General features: G+C 35.0%; 2 protein-coding genes and 1 long non-coding RNA gene across 4 annotated transcripts; 1 reads left to right on the top strand and 2 right to left on the bottom strand.

Moving 5' to 3' along the window:
• Positions 1–756: 756 nt before the first annotated feature.
• Positions 757–3,430, bottom strand: LOC145105186 (uncharacterized). 2 transcript variants are annotated; one of them, XR_013707258.1, is made up of 3 exons: positions 3,373–3,426; positions 2,218–2,293; positions 757–950 (listed from the first exon to the last, which is right to left on the bottom strand). It is a non-coding gene; the product is annotated as an uncharacterized LOC145105186 (long non-coding RNA). The 2 variants fall into 2 exon arrangements; XR_013707256.1 differs by lacking the exon at positions 2,218–2,293 and having other exon boundaries at positions 3,373–3,430.
• Positions 3,431–7,671: 4,241 nt separating this feature from the next.
• On the top strand, positions 7,672–11,535 carry LOC145146142 (protein STRUBBELIG-RECEPTOR FAMILY 6-like). The gene is made up of 14 exons (XM_079074983.1): positions 7,672–8,062; positions 8,309–8,441; positions 8,533–8,604; positions 8,693–8,758; positions 8,854–8,925; positions 9,003–9,074; positions 9,183–9,254; positions 9,318–9,383; positions 9,476–9,538; positions 9,620–10,483; positions 10,566–10,698; positions 10,770–10,900; positions 10,981–11,137; positions 11,206–11,535. The coding sequence occupies exons 1-14, from the start codon at positions 7,981–7,983 to the stop codon at positions 11,353–11,355; spliced, it is 2,133 nt and encodes a 710-aa protein (XP_078931109.1). The 5' UTR covers positions 7,672–7,980; the 3' UTR covers positions 11,356–11,535.
• A 374-nt stretch (positions 11,536–11,909) lies between these two features.
• LOC145146126 (26S proteasome regulatory subunit 7 homolog A) lies at positions 11,910–14,566 on the bottom strand. The gene is made up of 8 exons (XM_079074982.1): positions 14,379–14,566; positions 13,803–13,884; positions 13,437–13,606; positions 13,281–13,342; positions 13,050–13,194; positions 12,747–12,965; positions 12,476–12,657; positions 11,910–12,385 (listed from the first exon to the last, which is right to left on the bottom strand). The coding sequence occupies exons 1-8, from the start codon at positions 14,463–14,465 to the stop codon at positions 12,052–12,054; spliced, it is 1,281 nt and encodes a 426-aa protein (XP_078931108.1). The 5' UTR covers positions 14,466–14,566; the 3' UTR covers positions 11,910–12,051.
• Positions 14,567–14,877: the final 311 nt, after the last annotated feature.

Genomic DNA, 14,877 nt, shown 5'->3' with positions numbered 1-14,877 from the left:
ATCCACATAGTCAACCGTCTGTTCAGTATTGGTTCATACGTGACTAGCATGAACTAAGTAGTTATAGATGGAACTAATATTATCTCACTCTTACTAAAGAAAATACTGGATTTTCTTGGAACCATACAAATACTTTTTATAGAGTCATCAACAGGTTTTCAATACAAAAACATCGCTTATGAACTCACCAGCTTTATGCTGATGCTCTTTCAAAACTGCTTGTATTCTCAGGAAATCAGTAGACAGGTACCTCCTGGAGTTTTGAGAAGACGGAGCGTATAGAGTCACGTCTTTCTATTTTGATTATACTTTTGATGTATAAAAACAAGAATCAAATTGATGTAAACTCTTTTCATTTATGTATTCAATGTAATGGTTGTGTTTACTATGATTGCTATGATACAATTGTTGTGATACTACATATGACGTCATCCACCCTCAAACGTTTCCGCCGTTCCGGTTTGGGGGTGTGACAGTCGAAGGCACCAATACCGGCCCACTGTATTATGTTTATAGGATGCTAGCTGTCTTTGTGACTCTTGCATGTTATGTATGTTGGGCGGGGCCCATTATGTATTTCGGGCGGGTCCCGATGTATGTATGGTATGCGGTATTTTAGGAAACTCACTAACTTTTGTGCTTACGATTTTATGTTTATGGTTTCAGGTACTTCCGGTTCAAAAGGGAAGAGCTCGACGTGATAACATCTCGTCCACCAGTATTCCGCATTTATGATATGATTTTGTAACGACCCAATTTTCCAAAGAAAATTTTCATTTTTAAATAGTCAAAAACATTTTCCATCAACCATAAAATCTCAAATACATTTGTTTTCAAATTCATAACAATAACAATATTATTCCAATCATCAGAGTGTCCCATAAAAACGCCTGAGAGAGAGTGCATGCTGCGTCATCAAGCCTTGCCCTTGCCCTTGGGCTCAGATGTACCTGAAACAAATCCACAAATTGTAAGCTAATTCTTAGTGAGTTCCCTAGAGCATACCCCACACAATCCATATAATCACATAATCATATTAGCTATAAAAGCTACATAAACCACATAAGTCATGCATACAACATATATAGATGTTGTGGGCTCGTCCCCAGGGTCTTACTCCAGGATGTCGTGGGCTCCCCACATGGTCTTACACCTAAGTGTCATGGGCTCTCCCATGGTCTTTAATAGGGAAAGCCATGGGCTCTCCACATGCTCTTACATCCGGGTGTCATGGGCTCTCCCATGGTCTTTAGTAGGAAAACCATGGGCTCTCCACATGCTCTTACATCCAGGTGTCATGGGCTCTCCCATGGTCTTCCATACAAGCATACCACATATACAACTAGCATACTTCCTAGCACATAACCAACTATCATGCCTCATAATATAACTTCAGCTAGTGTACCACATATCATAAAATGGACCGGCCTTGGTGCCTTAGACCCATTGGTATGGTGAGGAGACTCACCTCTCGTGAATGTGGAACTGACAAGATATGATCTGATAAGTCCCAACGCACAGCTCCAACTCAACTGCCTATAATCATCATGTGATTAACTTGTCACAATCCCGAAATACCACAAATACCCTCAAGGTCAACCTTGGTCAACATGCAAGGTCAACAGTCCATGTTGACCTCAACTCGTCGAGTGCATCCAACAACTCGTCGAGTTACTTCAGATTCCATACAACCGAAATCCCGAGTCAACTCGTCGAGTCATCTGAGTAACTCGTCGATTTCCTTCAATATCCAGAAGACCGAAAACTCATGCAGACCAAAAACCCTAATCCCTCACCGAAACCACTCATATTCCCGAAAACGGGTAAACCCTACCAGACTCGTCGAGTTGGCTAAGCAACTCGTCGAGTCCCTTCAGCCCTTTTTGTGTTCAGTCGTTTTTAAGCTACTCCAAAGCTCCAAATTGCAGATCTAGCCTCCTAGGGCATGGTTTCCACGTAAAGTTGCAAACTTTACGTGCATGCAAGATCCTAAATGCCAAAACCAAGCTAAGGGAGGGGTTTAAGCCAAAGAGAAAGGCCAAAGCTTGGTAATTTCAGTAACTTTATAACCCTAAGGACTTGGAGGAGTCCAAATCTGAAGTTACAACTTCAGATCATGCCCAATACCCGAAATGATGCACAAATATACTAAAAATGGCCTTAAATCCAAGAATAAGGAGATTTAATACTAGAATGATCAAGGTAACAGCTTGTTACCTTCAAATGGAAGCCAAAACGATGTAGATGCTGGATCTGCAAGCTCTTTTCCGTTCCAAGCTTCCCAACCTTCAAACTTCTTCCACAAATGCACCAAAAACACTATTTTAGCCTCACAAGCACAAAGAAGTAGCAAAGAACGGCTAGGGTTTCCTTCTCTGGGTAATGAGGTGATAAGGGAGGCCAAAGTATGCGGATTAAGTCCTTTATATAGGATGCAAACCCTAAAAAGTAGGGTTTTCCTTTACAGCGCCTACTCGTCGAGTCGGGGCCTTCCGACTCGTTGAGTAGGATCTAAATCTCGCGTCTTCATAAATGATCTCTACTCGACGAGTTGGAGCTCCCCAACTCGTCGAGTCCTAACATAAAACCCTAAAAACTTAGAGAATTAAATGATACCTGGAACAGGCGTTACAGATTTGTACTTTGATAATTATTTTATACATTATTATACTTGAATGAGTTTTGAAATGAATGATTGGTGGCTTTGATTGACTTAAAAACAAAAAGTTTACTTAGTATTTGTGGGGATGTTACAAAAAAATAAATGGTTAACATTCTCTACATGCTCAACACAAACCGGGCATAATAAAGAATCAATCTCCAAACCTCTAAGAACCAAATTATTTCTCAAGGCAAGATGATTTAAACACGACCTCTAAACCATGATATTTACTTTAATAGGAACCAACTTTCTATGGAAAATGACGATTCTTTGTCAAAGATGAAACTAAGCAATAAGAAAAAATGACTTTTTTATTTATGATTCTTTGTCAAAGATGAAACAGAACAATCATAAAAAATGACTCTTTCATTTCTATAGTTCTCACAAAAACTGAGAAAAACAAAGAATCTCATTAGAACTTGTAGATTTAATCAACCTTTCGGAGATCGCTCCGGCTATGCAATTAAAAATCAAACCAACAAAATCAACTGCCATGTAAACAAATTCAAACAACCAACATCAAAAATCTATACATATATAACTAAAGTTACAATAATTCGTATCAATTTCTGAAAATCATCATATAAACGGCCAAAGAAGTAGAAACGATCAAAGTGTTTGCGTTTCATCATAAAATGAACAAAATATAATTATGATAAACGGGAAATCATGATAAGTAGTTAAGATAGATGAAGTACTAATGAACTCACCATCTTTTTGCTTTAAGACATTCTTCCCCGTCTGAAGAAAAGTGAAAAAAAAAAGATTGGAGGCGGGGATATAAAGAAAAATGAGAGATATTTTAAGTTAAGAGTAAATTACACAAATGGTCCTTATGGTTTGGGGTAATTTGCGCGTTTGGTCCCTAACTTATTTTTTTAACTCGGAAGGTCCCTACTATTTTCTTTTGTTACACGCTAGGTCCCTACAGTTTGTTTTTGTTACGCGTTTGGTCCCTGTCTTACTTAAAAAGACTATTATTTAAATAGAGAAAATTGGTGGAGTAGGTAAGGTAAGGTGAGGGGGTGGGGTTGGAGGTGTGTTTGTTTAAATAAATTAAAAAAATCAAAGGCAAAGTAGTATTTTTAGTTAAGACAGAGACCAAACGCGTAACAAAAACAAACAGTAGAGACCTTCCGAGTTAAAAAAATAAGTTAGGGATCAAACGCGCAAATTACACTAAACCATAGGGACCATTCGTGTAATTTACTCTTAAGTTAATTATGAGGGTATGAAGGAATTTCTACAAACAAAATAACAAAAGAATAGTTCATAATGGTTAAGAAGCTTAGCGAACAACCATAAATGTTAACAATTTGCTAACGGTATCAGGTGTTGTTTTTTCTTTTTATGGTTAATGATTTAAGTTTCGTTGTAGACATAGTTGAAATTAAGTGTTAATTTAGGAGTAGAGTAGATTTGCCGATAAAAAAAATAGAAAACATTAATACCATTTTACTTGATTCCTAATTAAAAGTCACAAATATATTAATAATATTAATAAATAAAACAAATTGAAGGAAATAGATATTAGTATTCATTGGATCAAGCAGTGGAAATTGATATATTGGCGTGTTACGGAAGTAAAGGAAATGGACAGGGACTACCTACATCTAATGCATGACACATATTTTTCCTTACTTTTAAACGAATTATATTATTTCAACATAAAAAAAATATATGAATATAATAGTCACACGAGTGATAAATGAGGGAAACATGCATCATGCAACAATTGATGTGACTCTAAGTTTTATTAAATATCTTTATCAAGTTTAAGACTTTAAGGTATAATGAATATCGTGATTATGTTAAGTGTTAACCATGTCTTGTATTTACATGCCGATAAAAAAATCTTGTATTTACATTAACGTTCCAATCGCTTTTCCAAATAAATGCTCCAACTGTCAATTGGTGTATATAATAACAATAATAATAATAATAATAATAATAATAATAATAAATGAGCCATATATGTCGACCTCCCATAATCAATCAATGATTACCCAAAATCCATACTTTTCTTTTCTTTCTTTTTTTCTTCTTTTTTTCTTCTTTTTTTCTTCTTTCATACACTATATAATATTTCACTTTAAGCACAATCTGTTATATTACTTATCTCATTTAAACAATACTTAATTATGGTACTGTGACCTTGTATTATGAACAAAACTTCATGCAAATTAAATTATTGTAATCAACATAAATCATTGGCGTAGATGTATTTAATTTCATATTTAACAATTGCTTCAAAATTACTACTCATTTCAACAAATGCATATATATAATTGATTTTTTTTTTTGTCATCAAAACAAGTTATGGAGATTTAATAAGACACTCTATCGACTATAGGTAATTTGTTGCAAAAAATATATAAATTTATAAAATTCTAGATAAGTTGAGCTTTTTTAAAAGTGAGGAGGGTTGTATAATGAATGAAAACCACATATGACATGTACGTCGGCTGGTCTTATTAGAAAGATAATGAAACTAAATATTATGGTGAGAAAAGTACTGAATGAATAATCGGCATGTGATGACTCATTTTTTGCATTCTCATCATCTACTTTTCACACCCTTTCAAATATGTCATATTCTCAAGTCTCAACTGTCGGTTGCATACTTGCATTTAAACAAGTCTTATCCTTTGATTAATTATATAACTAATCAATCTTTTTCTTTTTACCAACAAACATTCTTCACCTAATTATTTACACTTTCAATCTTATTACATAATTTAAGTCAGCATCCAAAGGATCACCTTAGTAATTCAAACATGTCTTCACCATTAAAAAGTGCATTTGATCTCCTAAACACGTGTAAAACATAATAAACAAACGGATAACTAGATAGCTAGAATGCATAAAGATAATAAATGACTTATAATTAGAGAAACACATACCAAGATATAACATAGCATAGTGTATATGGCAAACAAATAATTTTATGAGGTATGGGTATGTAACGTGGTACCATCATCGGAGAAATTATATATATCCATGAAAAATTTTATATATCCATGAAGAGAAACATGTCTTATAAAATTTATCGATACAAATTGGGGGTTACAAATTACTTAAATGAACAAAAGAAGATACAAAATGCTTAAAAACATAATCACTCGAGAAAAATATGAACAAAAGCTAGGTCAAAATGAACATCAAAGGTTGTTGTAATCTGTGTGATGAACAATTGTGTTTCGTCTTATCTCATGAGGCAGATGCCAAGACACTCTATGTTGCTTTAGCTAGCACTACTACCAAGTTGCACATAAGGAACGACAACCATCAGGATCTCCTCTATTCCCTTTTGTATGATTTCTTATATAGCACGTGAGGCTGACACACAGTCGCGTTGACCATCAGGTGAACAAATCTTTTTCAATTTGTGATTTCCTAATTTCTTGAATAGTTGTGAAGGGATGCATTGTCTATCACTAAAAACAACACTCTACTAATACATTGTTCCTAGATCGAAGGGGTTGAGGGCACTTACCCCTTCCATAGACACTTCATGAGGCAGATGCCAAGACACTCTATGTTGCTTTAGCAACACTCTACTAATACAAAATGTTACCTTTCGTGGATATCATAATGAGTAGAAATATTTGTAGGCATAAAAGGTAAAAGACAATTCAATTTCTTTTTCGCAATTTCCATAGATCTATTTTGTTTCCTTCCAAACTAACTATCCATGCCTATTAGTACAAAAACTAATAAATTGTCTTTTTGAAATGACATCATCTAATTATAACAAGTTTGTCTATATATTTGATATCCGAGGTGTAGCAAGATCGATGCATTATTACTTCTTTTTTATCTCTCATGGCAATCTAGGTGCAAGTTTATTAGATTTGAGTAATTTTTACACATTTAAATCTCGTAAGTATTTCATTTTTATCTCCATTGGTATTTTGTAGGAATTTTGTTGGATTCCATTTTTGTCGCAAGTTTGTCGGAAATTACCAACAAAATAAGGTCATCGGAAATATTTCGTTTTGTGTGCCTGATGGTTATACACCAAATAAATTATATATTGTATGGTTTCATCTTAATTAATATGTTACTAAACGTAAGATATCAAAGCAGGACTATACGACGAAAATGTCACATTCAATAGTTTACTAACTTCGGTTCGATTTAAAACACATATAGGGGGTGCTTGTATTGCTTTTTGAATTCAAAAAATGTTTTTGGTCAAAAGCGCTTAATGACTTATGATGGTGACAAAATCACAAAATGAGTTTTAAAAAGAGTTTAGATTAACTTTTGTCACCGAAAAAAATCAATAAGTTAATCAGTTAAAAAGTATTTGATTTAAAATTGGTATTGTGATTAAAATACTAAAAAAATTCAAAAAAACAAAATTTACATGTTTTTTAAATTTTATTTTTAAAGTTAATGAAAAATTATTTTAAAAAGTGATTTTAATTTGTCAAATATTCTCTTTTACTTATTAAATTTGTTTTGAAAAACAATCCCAAACACCCCGTAAAATCTAACAAAAAACTACATACCTCTATTGAACATACAATTTTTTTGCCCCTACAATGAGAGCTTAGTAACTGAGGAGCGGAATTTCACATATGAGGTCCATGATTCAAATCCTGACACACCTAAATTATTGTTAGTGTTACGTGATTAATCCCCCACGTGGACATCCGTACGGATTGACGTGGACTGTTCAAATGATACATTTCCATTTTTTTAAATTAAATTTTTTTTTTACCTTAACACCTTTTGTATATTTTTAGATTCTCCTTTTTTTTTGTCGTTAGTTCTAATCCTTTTTACCTAAATTTGTACATAAAAATTGACATAAAAAATTGTCATATTTAGAAGTGAGGGTGTTAAAAATGGGATAACAAAAGAGAAACATAAACCATACAAATTTAGACGGAGGACGGATGGAAAAATATCCGGTCCGTTAGCATGCATGTGGTGATTGATATCTAGAATCAGTGTGTATTTGTAAATTTGTACTAGTAATTGTATATGCATATATATATTTAGAGAAGAGAGAGAAAGAGTGAGGGAGACTATTTCTGTGGCTTTAGATTCTTGGGGCGTATAGTACACCGTCCCTACCAGCTTTCCCCGAGAAAATCAAACCTCTGCAGCTCGCTGCCATTCCCCTTTTTTTAATTTCTCAATTGCCACTCCTATTCTCCCTTTTTTTTTATTTCTTGATTGCCACCACTATTCAGTCATCTACATCGAAAAGAAGGAATTAGGGAAAAAATTATAATGATTTCAGATGCTTATATTCACTCCTAGGGTAGAGGAGTAAAAGATACAGACATCAGACGCCGGAGGTAATGGCGGTGCTCGCACCATTGGTCTTCATCTTTCTTGTTCTTGGTCTAAACTCCATTAATGGCGACACAGATCCATCCGATGGTTAGTATTTTTCTTTCTTTCTTCATTTTTAGTTGTGGGTTTTTATTGTTTGTCGGTGTCGCCTATGAAAACCTGTCTAATTGATTTTACTGTAAAAGGTTTTTACGATTTTCGTAGTGGTTTAAAGGAACACGTAACCGATTACGTTAACTCAATTACACACCCTCTATGTAAACATACTCGAATTCACAATCAACCAACAAATTAATCAAAGCAATTGATTCGAGTTTCAAACTTCATGTGCAGTCTCTGCCCTGGTAGCCATGTATCAAAGTATGAATTCGCCGGGACAATTAACCAAGTGGAGTTCAAGCGGCGGCGATCCCTGTGGAGATAACTGGAAAGGCGTCACATGTTCGGGTGCAAGAGTCACAGAAATGTATTTCACACTTTCCATTGATCATCTACTCATTTGAATGTATAAAGTCATGTCATAATTCATAAAACTCATAACATTTGTATCCGATCAGAAAATTATCCAGTCTTGGGCTTTCAGGGGGAATCGGATTCCAGCTTTCAAGTTTGACATCGGTAACTGACTTGTAAGAACGATAAATTTCTTCAATCTCTTCATTTATGGCTTCTTTTTTGACATATATAAACCTGACATGTTTTAATTTGGTAATGCAGTGATGTAAGCAACAATAATTTTGGCAATCAGATACCTTATAGCCTTCCTCCAAACGTGCAAAGATTGTATGTTTATTTATTTATTTATTATTATTATCTTTTAAGCATTCATTTTCTCCTAATTTTCATCTCATTTCTCATATGACCTTTCAAAAATGCAGAAATCTTGCTGGATGTGGATATACTGGCAGCCTTCCATATTCCATATCACAAATGGCTTCTCTACGATACTTGTGAGTCAACTTTTTTTTATTTTTTGATCAAAAATGTTACACTGATATTGACATTGATTTTTTTTATATTTGAACAGAAATGTTGCTCACAATCAAATAAGTGGTCAATTGCCTGACATGTTTGGGCAACTTCCATCTCTTTCCAACCTGTAAGAACTGAAACCATAACATATATTTATGCATGTGAGGTAAAAAAAAAAAAAAAAAAAAAAAAAACTCAAAAAGTAAGGTTTTTAATGATTTTATGCATACTTCAGGGATCTATCTTCTAATTTATTCACGGGTGATCTTCCTCAAAGCTTCAGCTTATTGTCAAGTGCTAATAATATGTAAGTATATGAATCTGTAATCTGACATGGCATTCAAGTTCTCATTCAATTATTGTTGTGTAGGTATTTACAAAACAACCAGTTTACAGGCTCCATTGATGTTCTTGCAAATCTTCCCCTCAAGACTCTGTGAGTATTTTTAATCAAAACCAATCTTTTACACGTGTTAGGTATATAATATATTTCATTAATTAACACTTATTTCTTGACTCATGTTTCAGGAATGTTGCAAATAATAAATTTACCGGTTGGATTCCTAGTCAATTTAGAAACATAAATTTCCTGTAAGCTTGTAACTCTTACATTATCTGTATTTATAAAAAAATATTTAAACATTAAACATTATACGATTGTTTTTGTGCTAGAAATGATGGTAATTCATGGAACTCAGGGCCTGCACCACCACCGCCACCTGGCATCCCTGCACCTGAAGGTGGTGGTCAAACCCGCCAACCGAGCGGCATTACACCATCTGCTAGCGGCTCTAGTGGCGGCGGGAAGAAATCCGGTATCAGTGGTGGAGCTATAGCTGGAATTGTGATTTCCATTTTAATTGTGGCTGCATTCATTGTATTCATTCTATTAAAAAGAAGATCCAAAAAGTCAACAGATATAGAAAAAACCGAACCCCGATCTTTACCTCCTGTTCCTCCACAGCAAGATTCAATCCAAGATTCCTCCATGGTCAACACAAAAGCAGTTGACCCTCCAGCTGTCATTAACCTTAACCTAAAACCACCACCAATGGATGATAACAACATCTCATTCGATGACATTGACAATGATTTCACAGCAAAACCTATAGTTGTTCCCAAAAAACAAAGTGTGGCCCCACCAGATGCCACGTCATACTCCATAGCTGACCTTCAAATAGCTACAGACAGCTTCAATGGTGATAACCTAATAGGAGAAGGATCTATCGGGCGTGTTTTTCGTGCCCAATTTGAAGATGGAAAAGTTGTTGCTGTTAAGAAAATTAAGCCATCTGTTCTTCATGGTCAGTTATCAGAAGATTTCATTGATATTGTTTCAGACGTATCAAGATTACGCCACCCTAATGTAACAGAGCTTGTTGGATATTGTTCTGAATATGGACAGCATCTTTTAGTTTATGAGTTTCTAAAAAACGGATCTTTATACGATTTCCTACATCTTTTGGATGAATATAGTAAGCCATTAATATGGAATAGCCGTGTCAAAATTGCTTTAGGGACAGCACGTGCATTGGAGTAAGTTAAAAAAAAAAAAAAAAAAAAAATCTTATTTGAATAATCGAGTATTAGGGCTGATGTCATCTTGTTTCTATTTCAGATATCTACATGAAGTATGCTCGCCTTCTGTTATTCATAAGAACATTAAATCAGCCAATATCTTGCTAGATTCAGAGCTTAATCCTCATCTTTCTGATTGTGGGTTAGCTAGGCTTGTCTCAGATGCAGATCAGGTAGAATAAACTTGAACTTTGTATAGAGTTGAATATTTGAATTTACGGATTTGCCCTTGGTTTGGTTGCAGGAGGAGAATGTTGGGTCTGGATACAGTGCCCCTGAGGTTTCGATGTCTGGTCAGTACACGATAAAGAGCGATGTGTACAGTTTTGGTGTTACTATGCTAGAATTACTTACAGGAAGAAAACCTTTTGATAGGTAAAAAAGTTATCTTACTAAATATAGTAACCTGGTTTTGTTATATATATAGATTTCTTTAACCTAAGTTGTGGTTTCAGTTCAAGGACAAGGGCAGAACAGTCTTTGGTACAGTGGGCGACACCTCAGCTTCATGACATTGATGCTCTTGCCAAAATGGTTGATCCGGCACTTAAAGGACTGTATCCAGTCAAATCTCTTTCTCGATTTGCGGATGTAATCGCTCTTTGTGTACAGGTAATACTGATACTGATAGTCTGATACTGATATTGATGTGGTTATTTATATTTATATATGAATGTTAGGCGGAGCCAGAGTTTCGGCCACCCATGTCTGAAGTGGTTGAGGCGTTGGTAAGACTTGTGCAGAGGGCAAACATGAGCAAGAGAACGGTTAGTCTTGAACAAGGTTCAGCTGTGCGGGCCCGCGACCAGGATTCTCCTCGGGAGAGTTGATGATTGTATTTATTTTTTTGATTGTTATCGTTTATTATCAATCTTTAAACAAAATTGGTTTGGTTTTGGTTTAATAATTATATATTGTTATGGTTAGATAACGTGTAGCAAACAACCGACATTTGGAAGTGGAAGTTAAAGCATTTATTGATTTTTGTTTCACTTGTCATTAGTGAAGAATTCGGCTACTTGTTTGATTGTTTCCATTTTCTTAATAGGTCAAATTACAAAAAATAAAAATAAAATAAAAACTAACGTACTATACTCTTTTTACCAAAATAGGCATTATACTTTACTTTTTTTGCACATAATAGCAATGTATTTGCAATTTCTTATCCTCAATAGCTACATACTTGCATTATTTTACTGATAATATCGCTAAGTAACCTGAAACTTGTATAATGTATTTCTTTTTCCTCTTAATAGCAAAATACTTACAATTCTATTTGCATAATAGTAATGTAAGTTGCTATTCCCCACAAATTCCCTTAATATGCACATACATGCACACAATGAATAAAAACAAAGCATACAATCGTGTTTAAATGCAAGGATAACCAAACATAACATTCATTTTTCGACTTCAGTCCCATTTTCCTCAAAAGAAAACACCACACTTGAAATTTTTTGACATCTGAATCCATGTGTAGCAAGACTTTAAAGAAACATTAAAAAGTTCATATAACACATAACAAATCAATTGTAAACCATATACTTAGGAGTAGCACTAAACTTCTGGTACCCTTTAATGACTTTGTTAACAGCATCAAGGAAATCCTTCTCAGTCACTGTCTTCCTCCTTGCCCTAATTGCATACATTCCAGCCTCAGTACACACACTTCTTATATCTGCCCCTGTTGAATTAGGGCAAAGTCGCGCCAAAAGTTCAAATCTCACATCCCTTTCACAGTTCATTGTTCTTGTATGAATCTTAAATATCTGTGTCCTACTTTCCATATCTGGAAGCCCAAATTCCACCTTTCTATCCAGTCTCCCAGGTCTCAACAGTGCTGGATCCAATGTATCTGGTCTGCAATTACACATACATATTCAAATAAAGTGCTGTATACATGAAGACAGTTTCTTTTTGGACTTGATGAAAGATATGAATAAAATGTACCTATTTGTAGCCATCAAAACTTTAATATTCCCACGAGCATCAAATCCATCAAGTTGATTCACAATTTCAAGCATGGTTCTTTGAACCTCATTATCACCGCCAGCTCCATCATCAAAACGGGCCCCACCAATTGCATCAACTTCATCAAAGAAAACTATGCAAGCTTTTTTGGAACGTGCCATCTGTTGAATTGAAGTCAAAGTTGTAAGTTGCTTAAATTAATGTCAAATTATTGACTTATTGTCAATTGAATTTTGTTCATTATGATGACCTGGAATAGTTCGCGAACCATGCGGGCCCCCTCACCAACGTATTTTTGAACGAGTTCACTTCCAATGACACGTATAAAGCATGCATCAGTTCTATTGGCAACTGCTCTTGCTAAAAGTGTTTTACCAGTGCCAGGTGGACCATAGCATAGGACGCCTTTCGGAGGATCAATTCCCAATTTAACAAATTTCTCAGGGTGGAGCATTGGTAACTCAACCACCTAAAAAGAAAAAGATTTTATAAAACTATAAACACTAGTGTAATTATATAATCATAATCATTATTCATTACATAATCTACACACCTCTCTCATCTTTTCAATTTGTTCCTTGCATCCACCAACATCATTATATGTGACATCTGGTTTTTCTTCAACTGTCATCATGGTTACACTTGGGTCAATCTTGGGGGGTAAAGGGATCTGAATTTGATACTTGTTGCGGTCAACACTGTAATTAGACAAGGAGATTTTAGATAAAAAAAGATTTAAAAAAGAAAAGATTTTTATCATGTTATAATAGCAAATTCAAATTACCCAACACGCATTCCTTCTTCAATATCGGTTGGTGAAACTTTGTCACCCAATCCAACAACAAACTGTAGAATGATAAAACAGAGTATCAGTATGTTAGAGAAACAAGGGACTTTAAATTTGTAATTAGGATATAGGAGTTGTGTGTTTTATACATACCTTTGCAATTTGCTTGACATTTATTACATATTTGGCGTCTTCTGTGTTGGGATTAATTATTTTGGTGCATCTGGCTACCTGAAGAGGTTGCTCCTCTTGCATCATTTGCTTATCAGAAACAAGATCCCATTGGCTAGGTGCAGCCAAACCAGTGTCAGACTCTTTGATGCCTAAAGCAGTTGAAAAGAGAAACAAAGGAAATATCTTTAACCCTTCATATCTAATTATCTATATATGTACAGGTATAAGGCCATTTATAGTCTCTACAAAGAAGAATGTTCTAACTTCTAAGTAGTAAAACAAGCAAAAAAGTAGAGTCTTCATACAAGCTTATTTGAGTCAGAAACCTCACAAAAATAAGCTTACCACATAAATCGTTGATCCTTTTAGCCATTTCCTTCACATCCTTTTCAGCTTTCTTGATGCTTGTGGAATATGGCCCCAATCCCTGCACAAGTCTTCATCAATTCAGTTGCCATAAACAGAACATTTCAACCAACACAAACTATCAACTCAAAAGTTTCTCTATAATGCCCACGAACTCTAGTAAAATGCAAGATAAAGATCAAACTATCCTAAGTTCCTAACAGCTGAAGGCATTTAAAAATCAATCTTAAATCAAATTGTATTAAATTGCATCAATTCGTCAGCGCACAAAGCTAATCATTCAAATCTTCAGTAGATGCTACCTTTTCCTTGATTTGATGTACAAAACCATTATGTAAAAAGTTGAATTTTAAAACAGCAAAGCCTATTTTAGTACACGGGTAAACAGTAAAGAAGCTGCGAACAGCCGAATTTCATCAAAGAACTAATTTTCACCCGATCCGTAGTGTTGCTCGATGGGTTAACAAGTTAAAAAGAACAAGAGCCAATTAAATAAGGGCATCGAGTGGAACAAGTATTAGGTCTTTAGTTTGTAAGAATCGCGATTTAACTCACATAAGTCTTGAGAAGAGCGATATCGTCTTCATCAAGAGGGGGAGGATTCTTCTCGTCCCTAATCTCATCTTCTATGTCAGTCGGCATCGCTTTTTTTTTTGTTGCTACCGGAGGGCAAGGATTTGATTTGGATCTCCTCGACGGAGAAGCGTTTCTTGCCGAACAATAAACTGGGAGACAGGGTCGGTCCCGTCGAGTATCATCTTATGCTCGTATTTTAGTAGAAATACAAGAATAGTCCCTTGACTATTTTCCTATCCATAACTTGTCGAACTACTGTTTCTTTTGTGCATTATCGGTCCAAAATAACTTGAGTTCATATCAGGATGGGTATGACCATCCCTGAATCGATCCAAAGTCGGGTATGACCGGTTGACGAAACACATACACAAACATGTGGGGGCGAGGTGGGCCATATTCACTGTCTAGAACCCGATAAGAATCACCGATAAATATCCACTTCCGACCCATTATTAGGTATGTCTATCTCCAACCTGAC

This window comes from Lactuca virosa, chromosome 1 (assembly GCF_052849685.1).
Source record: "Lactuca virosa cultivar CGN04683 chromosome 1, Lactuca_virosa_CGN04683_v6, whole genome shotgun sequence".
Lineage (NCBI taxonomy): Eukaryota > Viridiplantae > Streptophyta > Magnoliopsida > Asterales > Asteraceae > Lactuca > Lactuca virosa.
This window is presented reverse-complemented; position numbering and strand designations above follow the sequence as displayed.